Here is a 19,035-nt window from a genome sequence, read left to right on the forward strand (position 1 = left end):
CTCTTAGTAATAGTAATATACTCAAACAAACATCGGTCTTAAAAATAGTTGCACTATTAAATCAAAATTTCTCGATATTATGTACTAAAAATTATAACGAATTACTTTCTTCTTTGATTAGAATGTCGTACATGTAAAACATTCAAATTTAGCAAATAAAACACTCAAAATATGTATAAATATAGTTATGACGTCCTTATTCGCAGTATATCCTTTGAAAATAGGTTTAACAACACGTTACGTCCCCTTAAAAGCTCTTCTCGCACCATTATTTCAAAATGAGAAAACTCATTATCTCCACTCTACCTTTGGAAAATAAGTCAAACTTTAACCTGTTGACATTGGAATTCCTACTCAGTGATCTCAGTAGAGTACAAACTTTCAAGCGGAAATGTCGGCTTCAGAAGGTATTATGTACATGGTTGTCATATTAGAGATATATCAACTAATTTCAACACAAACGAAAATTTTTGATAATGAATTATATATGAAATCCAAATGGGAAAATTGATCTCCTACTTATCACTCATTTGAGCTGGAATATTTCGATATGTCATATAAAATTTGGAACATAATTGAGTTCTTGAAAAGAAGAAGTGATGAATGGAAAATAGTTTGATTATTTCAACCAAAAAGTGATCTTGCGAACATAAATAAAATACAGAGACGTCAAAAATGTATGTGTATGACATATAAAATCCCAATAATGAGGAAACTGTCTATCCGTGGAGTTCACAGGCAAGATCTCAACAGCATAGGAAGAATATTGATATTTTGCAAGAGTTCATTGTGGGTTCAATTCTACCTTTCAGAGCCCAGACTGTGAGGTTTTTTTATTATGACATATTCTTCAGTACTATTTGGCTCTATCATTTTAAAACTACATACTTTTATTTCAAAAAACAATTACCAGTACTTGCTTATGCCTGGTTTGATTGCTGTATTTCACGTCTCTTAATAATTCTTGTTTTAATGGTTCTACATTATTCGACATTATGTAAAATTTATTCACCATAATCATGCAGTTGAAACCAGACAGTATATATAGAAAGATCGTGGAGAGTATCGAAAATATTGATAGAAAGAATGTGCATAATACATACGCATATTTCATAAACCCGAACCATTATCAGTTGAGGCAGTCCATTGGCCTTTATAGACAATATTTTGAGCATCATCCAAACTTCTATGCCAACCTCCGCCTCCTCCATATCCTCCTCCACCGTGGCTGTGACCAGCGTCTGCATAAACTATGTGCTTCTCTTCGCCACCGCCTCCTTTCTCTTGCATCTTCTTAACCAGCATTATAAGGGAAAGGAGCAGGGAAACTTTTGCAATCATCAAAGCAGAACCTGCCATCATTGCCATTTTTCCCATAACCATATTCACCATCATAGCTCCCATTCCACAAATTGCCAATATAATTAGGCTACCTCCTCCTCCTCCACCCCCTCCTTTTTTGCCACCTCCTCCACCTCCACCACCGCCTCCTTTTCTACCTGTAAAATATAAGGAAATGTTATAACAATGTGGAAATGAATTGGAAACACTTTTACCACGGATTACAATTAAAAGTTTTTTCTATTGCTTGATCGGTATATTACTAGCGAGAGTAGTCATTATCAGGTTCAAAAATTAATTTGTTTTTGAAGAAGACTTGATAGAAGATGACTGTAAATACCTAAAGCTTATTCAGTAGAGAGGTTCAACTCAAATAAAGAAATAGGAGATGTATAAGCATGAAGAATCAATACTAGCCAAAACTTCAAATACATTTCAGTTCATTTAATTTGGAACAATTCTGTAATGATCAAATTTATACAACCATCTGGAGACCAAATGAGTATCTTCCATATCTCATAGTCTCATACTACAATGTTGTTACAGCAAAGAATGATCATCACAGGGGCACGTCGTAGAGGAACTTCAAAAATTGAGTATTGAAGACATAGAAGAAGTCGGTTCAATATTTATTCTAAAAGTGCCCTTCTCAAAAAATGTCCATAAATACACGAAATTAGGTCCCAGTCATATTCCATATAAAGGTTTTTTACCAATTAACGAAATGAAAGTTATACCGTTTGCTAGAATCCCGTATGAAATTGTAAAATTTTCTGAATTTGGAGAATCCTGAGCTTCGGGAGATCATCCGCAACACTTCATCGATAGTAGCGGAAGGTTAGAGGTAGAGCAATCACTTGCCAAGGAATATTAATATTGAAACTTGCAAAAATTGTACATCCACTGCTAATATTAATGGTACAAATAATGTTTAGGTTAAATTATTCCTAACTTTCTCAATGTTAACCGTTAGTGTTAATCGATTATTGAATATTTTGCTTTCAAATTATGCTTTTTATTATTATACACCTAAAGAAAACTCTTTTTCATGAACGTAGAAAAAATATTGTATGCAACTCGTGCAAAAAGATTTTGTTGGGTTCTTACTTACTTTGGATTATCACTTAAGGGAATTACTTTATTTCCTATACATAAGGTGGGTATATTATTACAAAAATCAGTCAAATTTTCCTCATCTTTGTAATTTGATTTTATCAGAATAGGAAATATGCATGTATTTGCTTTGGATAACATCAATTGCCACGTCCAGTATTTGTTTACTTTGAGTGCGGCTGTAATTTATATATATATATATATATATATATATATATATATATATATATATATATATATATATATTTTAGGATACCCCATCCTTTTTTCAAGTTCCGGGACATGCGAAAACAAGAATTCAATGGTATGGGGTCATGAGAAGAGATGAAGTATCTTCATAATCCAGTTTGCATTGTTGCGAACATCATTTTAATGTGAGTACTACTATTTCTTCTACCTAACCTGACCTAATTGACAAAATTAATGAAATTTTTATTTGAAGAACCATACATAGATGTGGTACACCTTTTATCTTTGTATCCAAACAATATTAAATCAAGAATTCATTTCTGGACAAGAAAGACATAATAAATTATGTACAATATAAGATTATGAAGAAAAAGATAAAAAAATAGCACTAAATTTGAAGAAATGAGTTGTGTCTCATATATTTCATTGTGGAAATATGCTCCCTTTTTATTTGTTTCATAATTACTATAAGCAATTCAAAAGAGGGCTTTAGCTTTGTTGGAAGTTTATAATGTTCGATAAAAACACTCATAATGTAGGTATTGATATTTTTCCTACTACTTCTGTAAAATCAATTGATTATTTGTGTCACCAATCATATGACAATTATTTATTTCCACCGACAGGAAACTATCAGTGTTTAAGCTTTTTGAAAAAGTTACGTTTAGGTCCAAAGCAAATATCCTTCGCTTTTATTAATTTCCAACTAGTACCAATCGATGATAACTTGGATTTTTCCAGGTCGTGGTATTTGATGTCAAGATCAACGATGATTCATTTATCATCGTGAATTTCACTCACTTATTTTGCACCCTTTAATAATTATTTTTAACATTTGAGAGCAAATGAAATAGGTAAATGACGATTTCATGACGACATTGCAAATATAATGTCCGATAAAATATAATTAACTACATGCATATTTTCTATTGTATACGTGTAATCCAAAATAAAGAGCCTTGTGCACACAATTGAAAGGTTCCAGAATATGTGAAACAGTAAAGTATCATAATGAACTGGCACCTGAAGTATATATAGAAAATTTTTGTCGTAATTGTTATCGTTTTTCAATTTAAATATTAGCCTCATTTGGAAGTTCTTTCACACACTGTAAAGGCATAGTTATTCAATATTTATTTCTACTTAGCAAACGATGATTCTCCTAATTTTCTAACTAAAGAATTCACTAACAGCGTTGAAAAGCATTAGCAATGATTTATTGTAGTTTCATATTTAGATAACAGCACCAATATTGGAAATCTTCACCTTAACGGCAGTTATTCGTCGAAAATTAATTTACTTGCCTCCTGTCAATTGAAATATTATCTGATGTTTTATCAGATACACTCAATTCCAATTGACAGAGCTAGGATTGAATCATGGCTACTTTGAGTAGAGCTCAAAGCAAAGAAATTTTTATATTATGCGGAGATAGATCGATAGAATGAAAACCCAGCAAGAGGTAAGCGATTTGTTCAATCCAAGTACGACGACACTCAGTAAAATTGAGAAAACATTCTGAGAAACTCATGTTAAAAATATTCGTAATAGTGGATGTCCTAAGGTATCTAAGAACGCAAAATCTGTATTATGTTTTAAGGATAATTGTTCTTATATTTACGCTAAATTGCGTTAGACACAGACTTATTTCCAGCAGTATCACGTATTTTGGAATTACCATCCTTACAAACTACAAACTTCAGTCACATCAAGAACGCAACGATGATTATATCGATTGGAATATTATAACATTCATGTAACCTTAAATTAATGCTTTGTTATATGTTTTATGATGAGGCTACATTTTTCCTAAATGAGTCAGTCGTCAAATTTGCAGATAACAAGTAAGGAGGACTAAATATTTAAAATACGTTTAACTTCAATTTTCTTTTATAGGATATATAGGAGTTGCAAGAATGGATTGGAGAACAAATTTATAGAATTTATCTGGGGATTATACGTAATGTGCGTCGATTTGCTTATCGTCAAGAAACTAATAGATGGCATTTCCAGCATCAAGCTGGAAAACATAATATATCAAATAATTCAATATTGCAGCTTAGTATACGAGTAATACTCCTTTCCAAACAAGGCACTAGGAAATTCACATGCCATTCTAAAATATCAACAATCACAGCGCCGTCTACGCAAATAATTAGAAAAATTGAGTTTAAAATCAAAATTTCACATATTTTGGAATTTTTTATTGAATATATCGTAGGAAAAATATTGAATTACCAATAACAAATCTTTTAGCTGAGTACCGATAAAAACTCAACTGGTTGAAATACTTGCTGAAATACTTGAAAAAACAATCAAACCAATGGAATTGATTGGATGTTTATTCATGAGCACTGTAGGTATGCTCGATATCATTAAAATCAGCTTTGGAATATTATCATAGAAATAACGAAATCTTACCTTCGAAAGCATTTGACAAGTTTAGTTTTATGGACCTTGACTTTAAAAATTGCTCGAATTTCTGCATCAAAGCATCACTTAATTTCTCACTCCTGGCTATCCCCTCTCCTGTATCTAAATCGGTCGTTTGATTTAAAAAATAATCAGGATTTTTCTTAATTTCGAAAAGTCCAAAATATATCGGTCTTTCGTCCATAATGCTTTCGTTCAAAGCTGTCAACGTTTTTTCTTTTATACACAGTCCGGGACTCTTATTATAAAAGCACTCTTTGTAAAAACCGATTCCTTTCCAAAATACCGTTGCATTTTGAGAATAGGTGAATTTTTGAATCGATAAAATAGCCACAAAAATCAACGACCTAAAATGCATTCTGCTGCATCTACGATTAAACTAAAATTTTTCAAAACACCAGATCAACTTTATACTATAATGAAAACATCCGACCGTGTAAATTTAACTACCAAGATTGCGCTTAAGTTTAGTTTAAATATCACATATCTATAATCATTCCTCTCAAGTTATTTTGTATGTCTGTATAATAACATACTTTTGCAAAGTTAATGGATCACTTCATGGTCTGAATAAAGATGAACTAAGTCAGTGCAACGAGTATTTTTAGTTCAAATTTGGTAACAGTGTTAACGCATTCAATGGAAAAAGCTTTAAACTTCACTAATTATTTCGGCACCATCTAATGCTAGCGGTTGTAACAAAGAACCGTTTTCATGGCTAAAATGAATATACGAAAATATTTCTATTAAGTTGAATAAAGAAATTTCTGATCAGTCTTTAGAAAGTAATTGGAAGAAATTTTAAATTTCCAACGCATAATCTCTAGGTTCATAAATATATATATATATATATATATATATATATATATATATATATATATATATATCCTTAGAAGGTGCCTCAAGCAGTATAGATGTCTACAGGTCTACAGGAATGTACATGTTTTCAAAATACCTTGCAATTATTATTACTTTATTTTTGATGCAAGGCTCTGATACCACTTAGCATATAAGAGTAAAAAGTAAAAGACGACACGTAGTACCTTCTATTATACCATTGTATAAAGAATAGGATAGTAGAACAGTCACAATGTTTAAACCATTTGAGGCAATTTTGCACGCCATCTAGTTACTTTTACGCTTGTTCTTTATAAAAATGACCAGTAGCTTAGTGCCATCTGAAATAAACAGCATTATTTTCAACAACTAATTATTTTTGGAAAGATTCCAACTAAATGTGAAGTTTTCTTTATCTTCGAAATTCTAACCGACAGTACATTATTGCCGATTTTATTACGAAAGTGACACAAATTACCTATTCGATAGGAATCATTACAATAGATAAATAGGGCGTATCTTGAAATATCATGTTTCTAATAATGTTATAGCATATATTCATATCGAACCGAAAATAAACTTAATCTCAGTACTAATTATTTGTCACCAATTTCTATGTTTAAAAGAAAGATTTTCGTAATGAATTCGTGTAGCACTAGCAAATGAAACAAATAATTTTTCATTAATCTGTTAATCACTAAAATTTGGGATAGAAAGAAGGATCCTTGCAAAAAGGTATATAAAATATATAAACTTTGCTTTGGTGACTGAAATAATATGAATTTGCGATTTCAGAACCTCGGTCATGAATGTATTTTTGAAACATTAATATTCATTCTTAATTCAATGATTATACTATGTTCAATTTTGCCTAACTAATGAAGAATGTTTCAAAAATAGGTTACATACTAATCTAGTAATAATGTTTTATATTGAATGCAGTCTTCTGATATTATTAATGTGGAATATGAATTATTTATAAGATATTTTACAAATGAGGTTCCACTAAAATTTGATATATTCACTTTTAAAGCTCGTCACTAATGAAAGTGAAATATTTGTAATATACAGGGTATTTCGGAACGACTAACCTAATTCTAATTTTAACTTGAAATTCTGCAATTTTCTTGCTCTTGCAAAGGTCTACTGGTATTTTATTCCACACTCCACATCTTTACTTTTCTCCACTCAATTAAATGGAAAGAAAATATGAATTACGGTGTTTATATTTTTTCTCTGCAGTTATTGGTGATATAAAACAAAGATTTTAAATTATTATTTCGTTCAATAAAACTTCATGTTCAAAATATTTTGAAATTGAATAAAGTAAGGGTTGCTAATTTATATCTATTTGAATAATTGTCTTGTATATTCATGACAAATCTGTGAACGACATTTATATACCATCTTCAATTTTGACTACCTAATGAAAAATGTCTCTGGAATAACTTACATAATAATCTAGTAGTGAAAATTATGTCTTATATTAAATGCAGTCTTCTGATGTTATTAATATGGATTATGAATTATTTATGAGATATGTTACTAATGAGTTTCCACTTAAATTTGATGTATTCACTTTTAAAGCTCCTCACTAATGAAAGTGAAATATTTTTTATATACAGGTTATTTCTGAACTCATGCGACAAAATGAAAGAAATTTTGTCAAATGAATTTAGAAACACCCTGTATATCGAATTCTAATGAATATTCTCACTAATAATCTTTTAGTGAATTTCGAAGATATTTATAGGAAATTCTATATTATATAATGTACAATTTGTTGATATAATAAGACGAATAATAGTAATAATTATAAAATTATGTTTATTACATTATTCACTTTTCTAATTAAATATCTAACGGTTACTGGAACAATTAGATCATATTAACGGCGTCTATATAATAATTATAAAAATAAAAGTCTGTAATTTAGAATTAATCGACCACAATTGGATACGTAAACTGTTATATCAATATCATCAATCATTTACATCTATCCAAGTAGACCATAGCCATTGAATTAATTTAATATTACAGTCTTATTAGAACCAGATAAGTTGATTCAAGCAGTTAGGTACGTACAGCCTCGTATGAGCAAAACATTAAAAACGTTATTTTTCATTATTACGAGTTACTCACTATAAGCGCCACCAAAATATCCAGAATTTTGAGAATATCAAAATATGATTGCTTAGAATTTCTAGTTTGTAGTGAGAAAAAAGAAAGAAATGAAACACCGAACTATTGGAAAAATGGTGAATCATGATATACCTTAACACAAGAATATTTCAAAATGAATATGAGATTCAATGCTTCATGATATTTCTAACATTGGACTAAAAGTTAAAAATGTGATATCAAATGAAAAAGCATATTGAATAAATTTAAATACAACGAAGTATCACAGTGGCTTCACCCAAAAACGCCCTTAATTTTTCAGGAGGTGTATTTCACAAAATAATATAAGAGTCTCGTTACACCATCGAGTTCAGATGGAAGGTGGAATTTTTACTGAAGATAGAATGATCCAGAAAATTTTGTCCATCATGAAACAATATTACGTTAACAAATTTGGTACGTAAGTCCTGATCTGTAGATGTAATAGCCAGTAACAACTGCAGTCGATAATAACATTTCAGAAATTAATAACAGACGGATTTCTTTGGCCTCGCGTGAAAGATGTCTGCATTTTTGTGGAGATAGATGCAAGAAAAAATTCACACATCGTTATTTCACAAATTCAGATTTGACATTAACGGCATCCAAGTTATTATGCTAATCTCGAGTCGGTTAATAAGGATCTACCTACGACAATTCATCGTACGCCAAGTCATTGTCGATAATTGATTGACGCGACAATTCATCGCATCATCAATTTATCTCATGCTTACCTAACCTAACCTTATTATTTTCAAGAACATAAGTCAATACTGCGAGAAGTCTCAAAATCGTGAAAAATGCAGCTTCATAAAAATAGAGCTTATGTAGTCCACAACTCTAGATCTGCCCTTGCAACATTTGCTACAGTAAAAAAATACACTCTTATCTTCTTAGCAGAATATCCTCACTAAACAGCATTCATAACTGCCTTCTCAAAATATATGATTATTGATTTGGGATGAAGATATATCTATAAGCTTCTGGATGCAGCAAACAGTCGTCCCTTAGTTTCAATAGGTAACTACCTGAAAAATAAGAAGATAGTGAACTGAGAAAATAACAATGATATTGATTCTTCAATTAATTTATGTCATAATAAATTGTCGTTGCGATAAATTGTCGCAGCGATGAACTATCGAACTATAAATTGACGTGGCATGGTTTGATACGTGTCGTGGCGACACGCTAACGGTTTTCTCTGGACTCTTTCTGTAGGATACTTTGATCTGAAAATATTTTTCCCCTCCTTTTAGTGGAACCAAGTGGTTCAGAATGTAATTGATATTCTCTTTTATCTTTATTACAATAAAGATAGATAAAGGTAGATATTAGGTTATATATTTAACTCATGAATTTATAGTTATTCGATGGGCCTTCTTCAAATGTTTGGTAGGTAATAAAAAGTTAATAGAGGTGAATATCATCAAGTGTATCTTAACATGATTCATCCATCCATATACAAAATTGTTTTCAAATTAGATTTGAATTTGCGTTGGCAATTCTGTGGATTTCAGATTGGTCAAATCGCAACCGGTTTTCCATAGCACTTTTGACAAATATCATGATTGTATATACAATTGTATAACTTCTACACAAATGGTATAAACAATTTTGTTTTTCCTTGCGTTCTAGTTATTGTTTCACTCAAAATATGAAGACTAACTTTGAAATGGACTCAGATAATATAACAAGTACAAGCAGAACATTGGACCCCCCAAAAAAGAGATCTGTAAATTTATGCCGCTCATCATGTACCGAGAAGAGAAACGTTGTATAAACAAGTCTCAGATTGTTGAACGTTCGATAGCAAGCCGTATTTGATTTCTGTGTTAGTTTTTGACAGGTGTATTTTTTCCATAGAGGCTATATCGTTTGTTTTTTGTTCAGTTCATTCAATTGAAATTATTTTTACTATATATGTCTATTTCGCAATATCGTTTCGTTCAAACATGCTGCTATTCTTAAGGTTTTATTTGTTTGCTCTCTTACTTCGTTCTCTACGTCTCCAAACTCTGAAATCTCAATTCCTAGGTATTTGAATTTCATTACTTGGTGAATTATCTGGTCGTCTACGTCTAGCTTACATCTTATCGGAGTTTTGGTTGTGGTCATACACTTTGTTTTGGACGCAGATATCATATTGAAAGATTTAGCTGTGCAGTTAAACACATGCAGATGCCTTTCATTTTTTGCGACTAGAACAGCATCCTCAGCGTAACATAATATTGTAATATTTCGGTCCTCCTCTGGTAGCCCCTTAGCTTTCTTACTTTCTTGATTATTTCGTCCATAATGATATTGGAAAACAAGGGGCTTAAGGAGTTTCCCTGAAGAATCCCTTTATGTACTATTATTTGCTCTGTTAGCTCTCCGCTCACTTTGGCTTGGATTTTGATGTCCATGTATATATTTTCAATGGTTTTTTCAAGTCATAAGGGATTTGTTTATCATATAGTAGATGTATAACGTTTTTTAGTTGAGCTCGAATGATTTTTGTAGATCTATAAAACACATAAATGCTGGTCTGTTGTACTCAACCGATTTTTCTGTGATCTGGTTGATGACGAAGATTGCATCTGTGTACGACCTTCCCGATCTAAATCCCTGTTAACGTGATGAGACTGTTTATTTTGTTTGTGATGATTTTTGTTGTAAGTTTCAGAGTGCTACCCAGCAAATTGATTTCTCTATAATTATATGGTATTTTTTATTTCCTTTTTTGAACATGATATTCGTAGTACTCATTTTCCAATCGTCTGGGATTTTTTGATATGATGTGATCTTCTTAATGAGAGTTGTTAGTTGTTTGGCAAGGCTTTCTCCCCCGTATTTGAGTAGTTCGTTATTTTTGCCAAGATGAAAATAACCAAACAAGCCTGAAATAACTACAGACGAAGATCTACATTTTGAATTGACAGAGGTACAAGCTGCTATCGAACAACTCAAAAATAGAATAACATAACTATGCCATGAAAGCCCCTTGCAATATTTATGCGTACCATAGGGTCATTATCCGAATATATTTTCAAGATATTTGAATGCTGATCACAATTACTGAACTAGTTAGAAATATTACCCCTGTAGATCATACACTGAAATTTATTTGCTGGATCTGATAACGTAGAATATTTTAAATTAAGAAATATGAGTTCTTGTACCAAACAGAGAAGAATAAATATTAATAATCTACATAATTATAACGATGGTTGAGGCTATTTGTTTTAAATTCATTCATAGTGTTACCTGAGATTAATTTCCTATGAAGATTGCAATAAAAATATCCACTTAATTGGTAGTATATACAACGATAATAAACGTATAAATATGGTTCCAGATCCTTATATTAATATCAATCTTACTAACATATAGTTTAAAATCGATAAAAACAGAACAAGTTGAAAATTTGGGTCACTATGGTCCATTTTTAAATTTCACAAAGCCATAACTTTTGAACCAAATATTATAAATGTTTGTTCTTAGTTTTATTTTGTAGGTCTATATTAGTACTTTAAACTTTAGGATGGGCAAAAATCTGAAGGATTTCTAAATCCATTTTTTGAATTGGGTGGCCAAAGTCAGACAGACTAGTTAGGTTACTTAGACCACACATTGTTTTATTTAAAAAACGTAATGACACGCAGGGATATAGGTGACTTGGTTATAATTACCAAATAGATTTGTGTTATTTTTCAGGCTTTTGGGCATATGAGCATAGCAGTAATTAAAGAAACGAAATGTTTTATAATGATTTTACGTGCAAAAGAAAAGAGCATTCTTTGGAAAATTTTTGGTTAAGAAATGCACCTCAATAATATTCCTTGATAAAAAAATCGAGACAGCCCAAACTGTAGCTAAGACTAGCTTAGGATGAGTATTTTTCAATTTTCAGCATCTGGAAGAAACCTCTATTAGATGGAATAGGTTCCTCTATGGCCTGCAACGTCGTCTGGCTTCAGCCATTTCTACTGAAATAATCCACTAGGTGCAAAAGATTTCATTTTATATTGCTTCACATTTTTCTGAATAATTTCCACGATCTTTCCAGGATAAATCTTTTTCTCAAACAAAAACAGAACAAACTTCACGATTTTGAGTTCTTTGTTACATACAGTTCTTGTCTATTCTGTGTGTCTTCGTTTTCACTTTCAAGTTCCCTGAAGTCTTGGTCTCCCTCCGATTGAAGGGAAATATTTACAGAGCTGTCGGAGTCACTGGATATCATTCTAGGTTTTTTGGTGGGGCAAGAAACGGTGTTTATGTGAACACCTCTAGGCTCCGCAACTAGTTGAAATTCTTCTTCCAGCTATTACAATGGCTTTTTTTCCTGAGTGTTTTCTCCTCTGGACCGGCGAATCTTCTTTCTTCGAGTAGGTAAATGACGAAGGCATTGACATTTAATTGCACGTTAAGATCGAGATTTCCATTTGGTGGTATTCGTTCCAATATTTTCACTCTGTCAACAAAGTAAATTTTTGCTCTTTCAAACCACTTCTTAAATTTTCCCTTCCTGATCCTAATAAAGCATCTGTCGATGATTTAAACAGACGTGGAAAAACTGATTTTGTAATCATGGTATTTGCTCTGGAGAGCAGGTAAAAGTATATTTTTAAACCAATCTTAAAATATAGGGCTCTCAAATCACCCCATCTTTGAGCGATTTTAACGGGTTCCTTCTGGTCTACTTCCATCCAAGTATCGTACATATTTTTAGATTTACAAACTAAGTAAGGAGGTAGAACTGCCCAAAGCATATCCACAAAACATGAAACTTGTAGATTGTTTGGACAAGTTTAGAATACGTTCAGCATATTTGCAACCCCGTTTTGTGATGACTTTTTTATTACGTGGGTCGACGGGTAGGCTAAATTCGTCATAATTCCAAATATGTTCTGGTGGAACATTCTCTTTTCAAATTGTCAAAGTACGTATTAATAACATCAATTGAAATAGCAGCCCGAATGGATTTTATATTTACGGCAAATCGTTGTGTCAGTGTATATATATGTTATATATATATATATATATATATATATATATATATATATATATATATATATATATATATATATATTTAAATCTTTCGGAAGCCAGTCTTTGAGTCATTTCACTCGACTTAACAAGTCGAACTGCTGGGGTTTACTTGCAGTAATTTCTGCTTCCAATAGCTTATTAATAACGACCCATTATATTTATAATACTGGATAGTCGGATGAGATGGAACAAAAATAACATCCAATGTGATCCAAATCAGTAACAAACCTATAACATTCTGAAATATCACGGTAAAACAAATAAAAAACAATTACCGACTCGGAAATAGGTGAAACATGTTGGGGCTAAAGTCAAACAAACAATAAAGATTTTCTATTGGATTATATTGGCTGCTCTCTAGCGGTACAACCTGCAATCCTAAGTTTACCAATACCGCTAATAAACTCTCTTCAAGGTTATATGAAGTCGCACTTTCACCTGAAAATCTAAGATGTCGCCTAGTTATCCACCCATGAGTAAAGTTTTTGAACGTAAAAATTGCTCAATTTTTATTATTTTGTTTGATTATTTTTCTCAGGAACTCTTCAGAAACAAATTGTGTGCTGTAAATACTTTTTTTAGTCAAATATATTCTATAGAAATGTTGAAAAATGACATTTGGAAAATAATTATTATTAAAACGTAATTGTGCATAAATAAAACAAATATTAAAAAATGGTCAAAGTCACCCAGCTTTACGGTAACTCCTAAATTTCATCCAATTTCATAATTCATGGAACAGTGCATATTTGAAATACAAATTTTGATTACTAAGTTGTTAATAATGAATCATTTCCTCCTCCATCTACAACTACTTAGCTTTGAGGTCATACCTTACCTAGAGGGCGAATTTAAATTTCTCTTATAGATAATATCGCACCCATAGATTATGTTTACATAACCTCAATATTGATATGTTTGAGTTTGGTGCATGTTTAGGAAATTATATGATATAGTGGAGAGGATACATTCATATCGTAATATTGTTATTTAGTTTATTCTGATACAGTTATGAGTTTAATGTACTGATTGAAGAAATGATAAATGGGATAATTTTGTAGAAATTCAAAAGTCATTTCCTTAGTCTTCATATGACGACGTCATATGTCATATGACGACTATTAAAACAAATCCTAAACTTCAATTGAATAATTTTTTCCAAATTTGAAAAAAGATGAACGAAAATGTTGAAAGTACTAGAATTTGAGTTGTCATAGTCTGATAAATGTTTTGAATTATACATAAGTACAGTAACATGATTTGTGGCTTGATTACAGAATACTTAGATATAGTTCCTGATCTATAAAAGAGCAAGGAGCTACTTGAAACTGTACGGATGCTAATGAGGCTATACTACTCAATTATTCATTAAATATTGCTAAACACAGTTGGATGAATGCACTGGCGTATAGTTGTGGCGAAGTAGCACGTCCAAACCTTTTCAATATTTAACGAAGTGTTCTATAGTGATAATGTGACCCTCTCGTAACATAGTCGTCATATACATCACCTCATAATTAAATAGATCAGCCGGAATGTGCTAGCTTTTTCCAAAAATAGATAAAAACTTAAGATACATTAATTCAATTTTCTATAATGAAATGCGACGTACCAAATGAAAGCACAGAATCACCCCTTTCACAAACAAACACGACCAGTCGGTAGTACATGAGAGACTCAATGTATTCAGGAAAAATATTGTTCACCAAACAGATGGCATATAGATTCAACAATATTTTGTGAGGCAAAACCGTCATATTCAGATAGGCAACACTGTATGTTTTCGAAAATAGTCGAATAACAAAGTTGTGGGTAATGATAAGATCTACAACTTTTGTATCCACACTTTTTTCACATAATTCCAACATTCATGTGAAAACTTCAGAAATAAAGTTTTTTATTTGTAATTTCTATCATTTACCTAAAACATATTTTTTTACTAAATTTTGTGAAAAGTTGCTTTTTTATGTCCCATATACACTGTAATTTATTTGATTTGAGATATATATATTTTTTCACGTTATTTTGACATAATATCAAAAACGCTTTCTAAATTTCGAACGAAAATTCTCCCTTCAAAAATTCTGCTTTTTTTAAAACGTCGGTGAGATTTTTTTTAGTTGAAATCTCTACTTCCTGTTGACAGAGTTAGATTAAAAGACCTGGTTCACCTTTTATCCAATAGACAAATACCTTAAGACATCATCAAAACAATCGAAGACATATATAAGGACATCAAAATACAGGCTAGAATAGACGGACAACTAACAGAGGAAATAAACATAGGCACGGGTATATAACAGGGAGATTCCTTAAGTCCCTACTTTTTAATCTCATAATGGATGAAATAATAAAGGCAGTGAAAAGGAGGAAAGTTTATAAGATGAGAAATAGAGAATTAAAAATTCTCTGTTATGCAGATGATTCTATTCTCATAGCAGAGTGTGAAGACGACCTACAAAGATTGGTCCACAAGTTTAACATAGTAGCGAAGAAGCTGAATTTCATCGCAAAAAACAAAAACACTGGTCAGTAGCAAAGAACCGATTAGATGTAAGATAGAAATTGACTGTACCAGCATTTAACAGATAATGGAAACTACTTAGGCATCACTCTATCAAGCTATGGAGATGCAGAATCAGAAGTAGGAAAACAAATACAGAAAGCCAATAGAGCAGCAGGATGCCTCAATAATACAATATGGAGAAACAAACATATTAGAACAGAAACTGAGACTATAATTTACAAAGTTGTTATAAGACCAATAATGACATGCACAGCAGAAACGCGGACAGACACATCCAAAACACAAAGAATGCTGGAAGCAGCAGAGATGAGAATATTGAGGAGAATAACGGGGAACACACTGAGAGATCGAGTAAGTAGCGATTACATTAGAACAACATGTAATGTGGTGAAGATTAACTAGTGGTTATTGAACAGAAAAACAACCATATAACTAGAATGACAGATGATAGGGTAGTAAAGATCGCAAGAGACAAATCGCCGGCCGGGAGGAGAAGTTTCGGTCGACCCCGGAGAAGATGGAGCGATAATATAACTTAAACGCACAACAAAAGAAAGAAACACGCAGAATTGCCTATAGAAAAGATAGAAGAAGAAGAAGTTAATTACAGTATACTTGGGACATAAAAAGATAATTTTGATCCAATTTCGTGTAAAAAATTTTTGTTCGTAAATGAATAATTGAAAGCGAAAATTTTGGTTTTTTGGACTTTTCACATAAATTTTGAGGTTATTTGAAAAAAGTGGGAGTACAATATACAATATTACATATAACTATGCTATTTGACTTTTTTCCATAGGACTTGTAGGTTTGTCGGAATTCGAGATAAACCTTTCGAGACCTCAGATCGCCCGTAAATTACAACTTTATTTTCAAATGATGCCAAAAATTCACTCACAACTCCAACAAAACATTTTAACTAAAATATCACAATACTCATAATCATACAATACTTTACACTCAAGAATAAGAATCGTTCTAACCTGGGTTGATATTCGTAAAATAGTATTCGAACTTCCTACAATGCAAGCAAGGAGTTGACGATGTTGCTGCTGTGTCATAGAAAACTGTGACAAAAGTTATAGAGCAACTTAAGACTAATAGATGTTACCATATCGATATAATTTTTGAAAAAAAAATCTAAAGTGTTTTGAAATTGTTGATGCCTATTTTTCAAATTGGATTGTTTGTTAATAAATAATTTTTGATTAAACTAAATCTACTCAAAGAATTTATCAATATATACGTTCTTTCCGCACCACCACCTCTGAACCAAATGATAATATTCAGTACTTTCAGTGGAAAACTGAAAAACAAGGAGTGAAATAGAAGCTCGCATCATTCAATCTTTTAATCAGTTTTTATTTCCGTTGTTCTGATACAATTTTGTTTATTAATTGGTACACGATCAGCATATATTCTAACAATCAAATTATTTCAAATAACATCTAGAGTGGGTTCATCTTGCTGGCTTAGTATTTGGTTTATCATTATCTTCCCATACAAAATTTCTTCCTTTTTTGTTGTCCACTCTAGTATTGTCGTCTTCGGTTCTCACGATATTAGGATATACATTCAGCTGATCAGAATTTCCTTCATTAGTTGCTCGAAAAAATGTGTCAGCATAGTTTTCATCAGGAAACCTAAAATTCATTAACACATATAAATCTTGGAACAATATGCCATTTTATAGAATCAAAGATCAAGTTGTTGTTCAAGAAAGAGTAGAAGCATTTTGTCAGTGAAATATAGTTTTAGTGATAAATAATCAAATTTTTTTTTAATTAACCTTCACGATTATCAGAATTTATGTACTTGATATTTCTTTGGTATTTTTCAGGGAAACCAGTAAATGTAGTTTTAATTTTATTCAAATAAAAGTAAACGTTCCCTGTCATAATATAACACACGTAGTAAACTGTTCGGTTTATAGAAATATCGAACTAGATTATCAATTACAATCGAAAAGAAATGTTCTATTGCAAAAGAAATTGCAATTAGTCTAGCTTTACAAAAGCAATTTTTCCAATAAAAACATTGTCAACAGGTTTTATTTGACATTACTAATGCCTCAAAATTGCAAGAAAAAAGAGGCAACTACAGCAGTCAATACATCAAACATTTAATATTCTAAAAAAAAATTCTGCAGTGAATAGTAAATATAATAAAATATATTTTGATATATCATATGCGAACCGTATATCAACAAAAAAAATATTCTAGATTGGTCTACGGCTTGAATTCTGCATCTTTTGTGAAATTTGAAATCTTATTTGTTTAACAGGCAGGAAATTTTGAAATAGGCCAAAAACTATCCACTTTAGGTTTTAATTATGGAAAAATTTCTAGAAAAATCAATTAAGAAGGGAAAAGTGCGTAGAGTTGATGATCTGAGAAAAAAACAGTTTCTTTTTGATAGAGGTTATTATTACCAAGAGTTGTGGATAGTTAATTAATCATATTTCGCAAAATCACTTAGAAAGAAGCTTTTGATTAAACTGTGATTAATAACTGACAACCCCTCAAGAATGACTAAATTCAATATCATTATTTTTTGTTATAGCTTTCTTTTTAAGAAAAATATTTTGATCATTGATTTCAGTAATACTTGAATTGAAAATTCTATAAATTTGAATTAAAATACCTATCGTAGGCATGATATCCTCCATGAACCCCATGAACTCCATGTGCTCCGTGTCCAAAATGACCATGTCCACCATATTGTCCAGTTGTATATTGTTGAGAAGAATGATAACTTTGTCCACTGCTAAATAGAATTGTGCCCAAAGCAAAAGCACTCGATACAACAAGTGCGATTTTACTCAAAATGATTGCTTTTTTCGCTATCAAGGCAATTATTCCGAATATTATTGGTATAATACTAATCACATTGAACTTAAAGCCCAATAGAAGTGGCAAGAGAAATTGACGAGCTAAGAGCCTACCTGAAAACAAGTAAAATTATTTAATATGGAAACAAAATATATTTTATTGAACGAATAAGTATTTTTCATTCCAATGGAAGTTGATCATACAAAAAACATCATAAAATAAGAAGAAACTTTTTGTTCACAAGTTTCAATTGCTACTAACTTCCACTGTTTTGAAAATGAATAAGTGTATTTAATAAGTTCAGCAAACCTGAAAACTGAAACGGTTCTGTTTATTTTTCTGCCGCATCAAAGTGAATTAATATTCATTTCGCAAGACATGGCATTTGAGACAGTTAACTCATTTCTCCTATTCTTAAATTAAACGTGTGGACAGAAATTTATCATATAACTGATACATTTTCGTTCACAAAATTTTAACGAAGAATCATATCTCGAGTTTATCTGTTTATCCCCTCCTCATACATTCAATAAAAAATCATAATAGGTACTCAGGAGATAATTTCTGTG

General features: G+C 31.3%; 3 protein-coding genes across 3 annotated transcripts in view; 1 reads left to right on the forward strand and 2 right to left on the reverse strand.

Annotated features, from left to right (window-relative positions):
- Positions 1-1,110: 1,110 nt before the first annotated feature.
- LOC130444691 (uncharacterized) lies at positions 1,111-12,827 on the reverse strand. The gene is made up of 3 exons (XM_056779968.1): positions 12,689-12,827; positions 5,065-5,349; positions 1,111-1,499 (listed from the first exon to the last, which is right to left on the reverse strand). Exons 1-3 carry the CDS (start codon positions 12,825-12,827, stop codon positions 1,111-1,113), a joined length of 813 nt encoding a protein of 270 aa, XP_056635946.1.
- A 2,618-nt stretch (positions 12,828-15,445) lies between these two features.
- On the forward strand, positions 15,446-16,173 carry LOC130444692 (uncharacterized). Its single transcript, XM_056779969.1, has 3 exons — positions 15,446-15,635; positions 15,714-15,985; positions 16,051-16,173. The coding sequence occupies exons 1-3, from the start codon at positions 15,446-15,448 to the stop codon at positions 16,171-16,173; spliced, it is 585 nt and encodes a 194-aa protein (XP_056635947.1).
- A 920-nt stretch (positions 16,174-17,093) lies between these two features.
- Positions 17,094-19,035, reverse strand: part of LOC130444693 (uncharacterized) — a 29,062-nt gene continuing 27,120 nt past the window's right edge. The window contains exons 3-4 of the mRNA XM_056779970.1: positions 18,279-18,579; positions 17,094-17,277 (exon numbers count right to left, since the gene is read on the reverse strand). Coding sequence (XP_056635948.1) covers positions 17,094-17,277; positions 18,279-18,579 — 485 coding nt within the window. The remainder of the gene's footprint in view (positions 17,278-18,278; positions 18,580-19,035) is intronic.

This window comes from Diorhabda sublineata, chromosome 5 (genome assembly GCF_026230105.1).
Source record: "Diorhabda sublineata isolate icDioSubl1.1 chromosome 5, icDioSubl1.1, whole genome shotgun sequence".
In the NCBI taxonomy this organism is placed as follows: Eukaryota; Metazoa; Arthropoda; class Insecta; order Coleoptera; family Chrysomelidae; genus Diorhabda; species Diorhabda sublineata.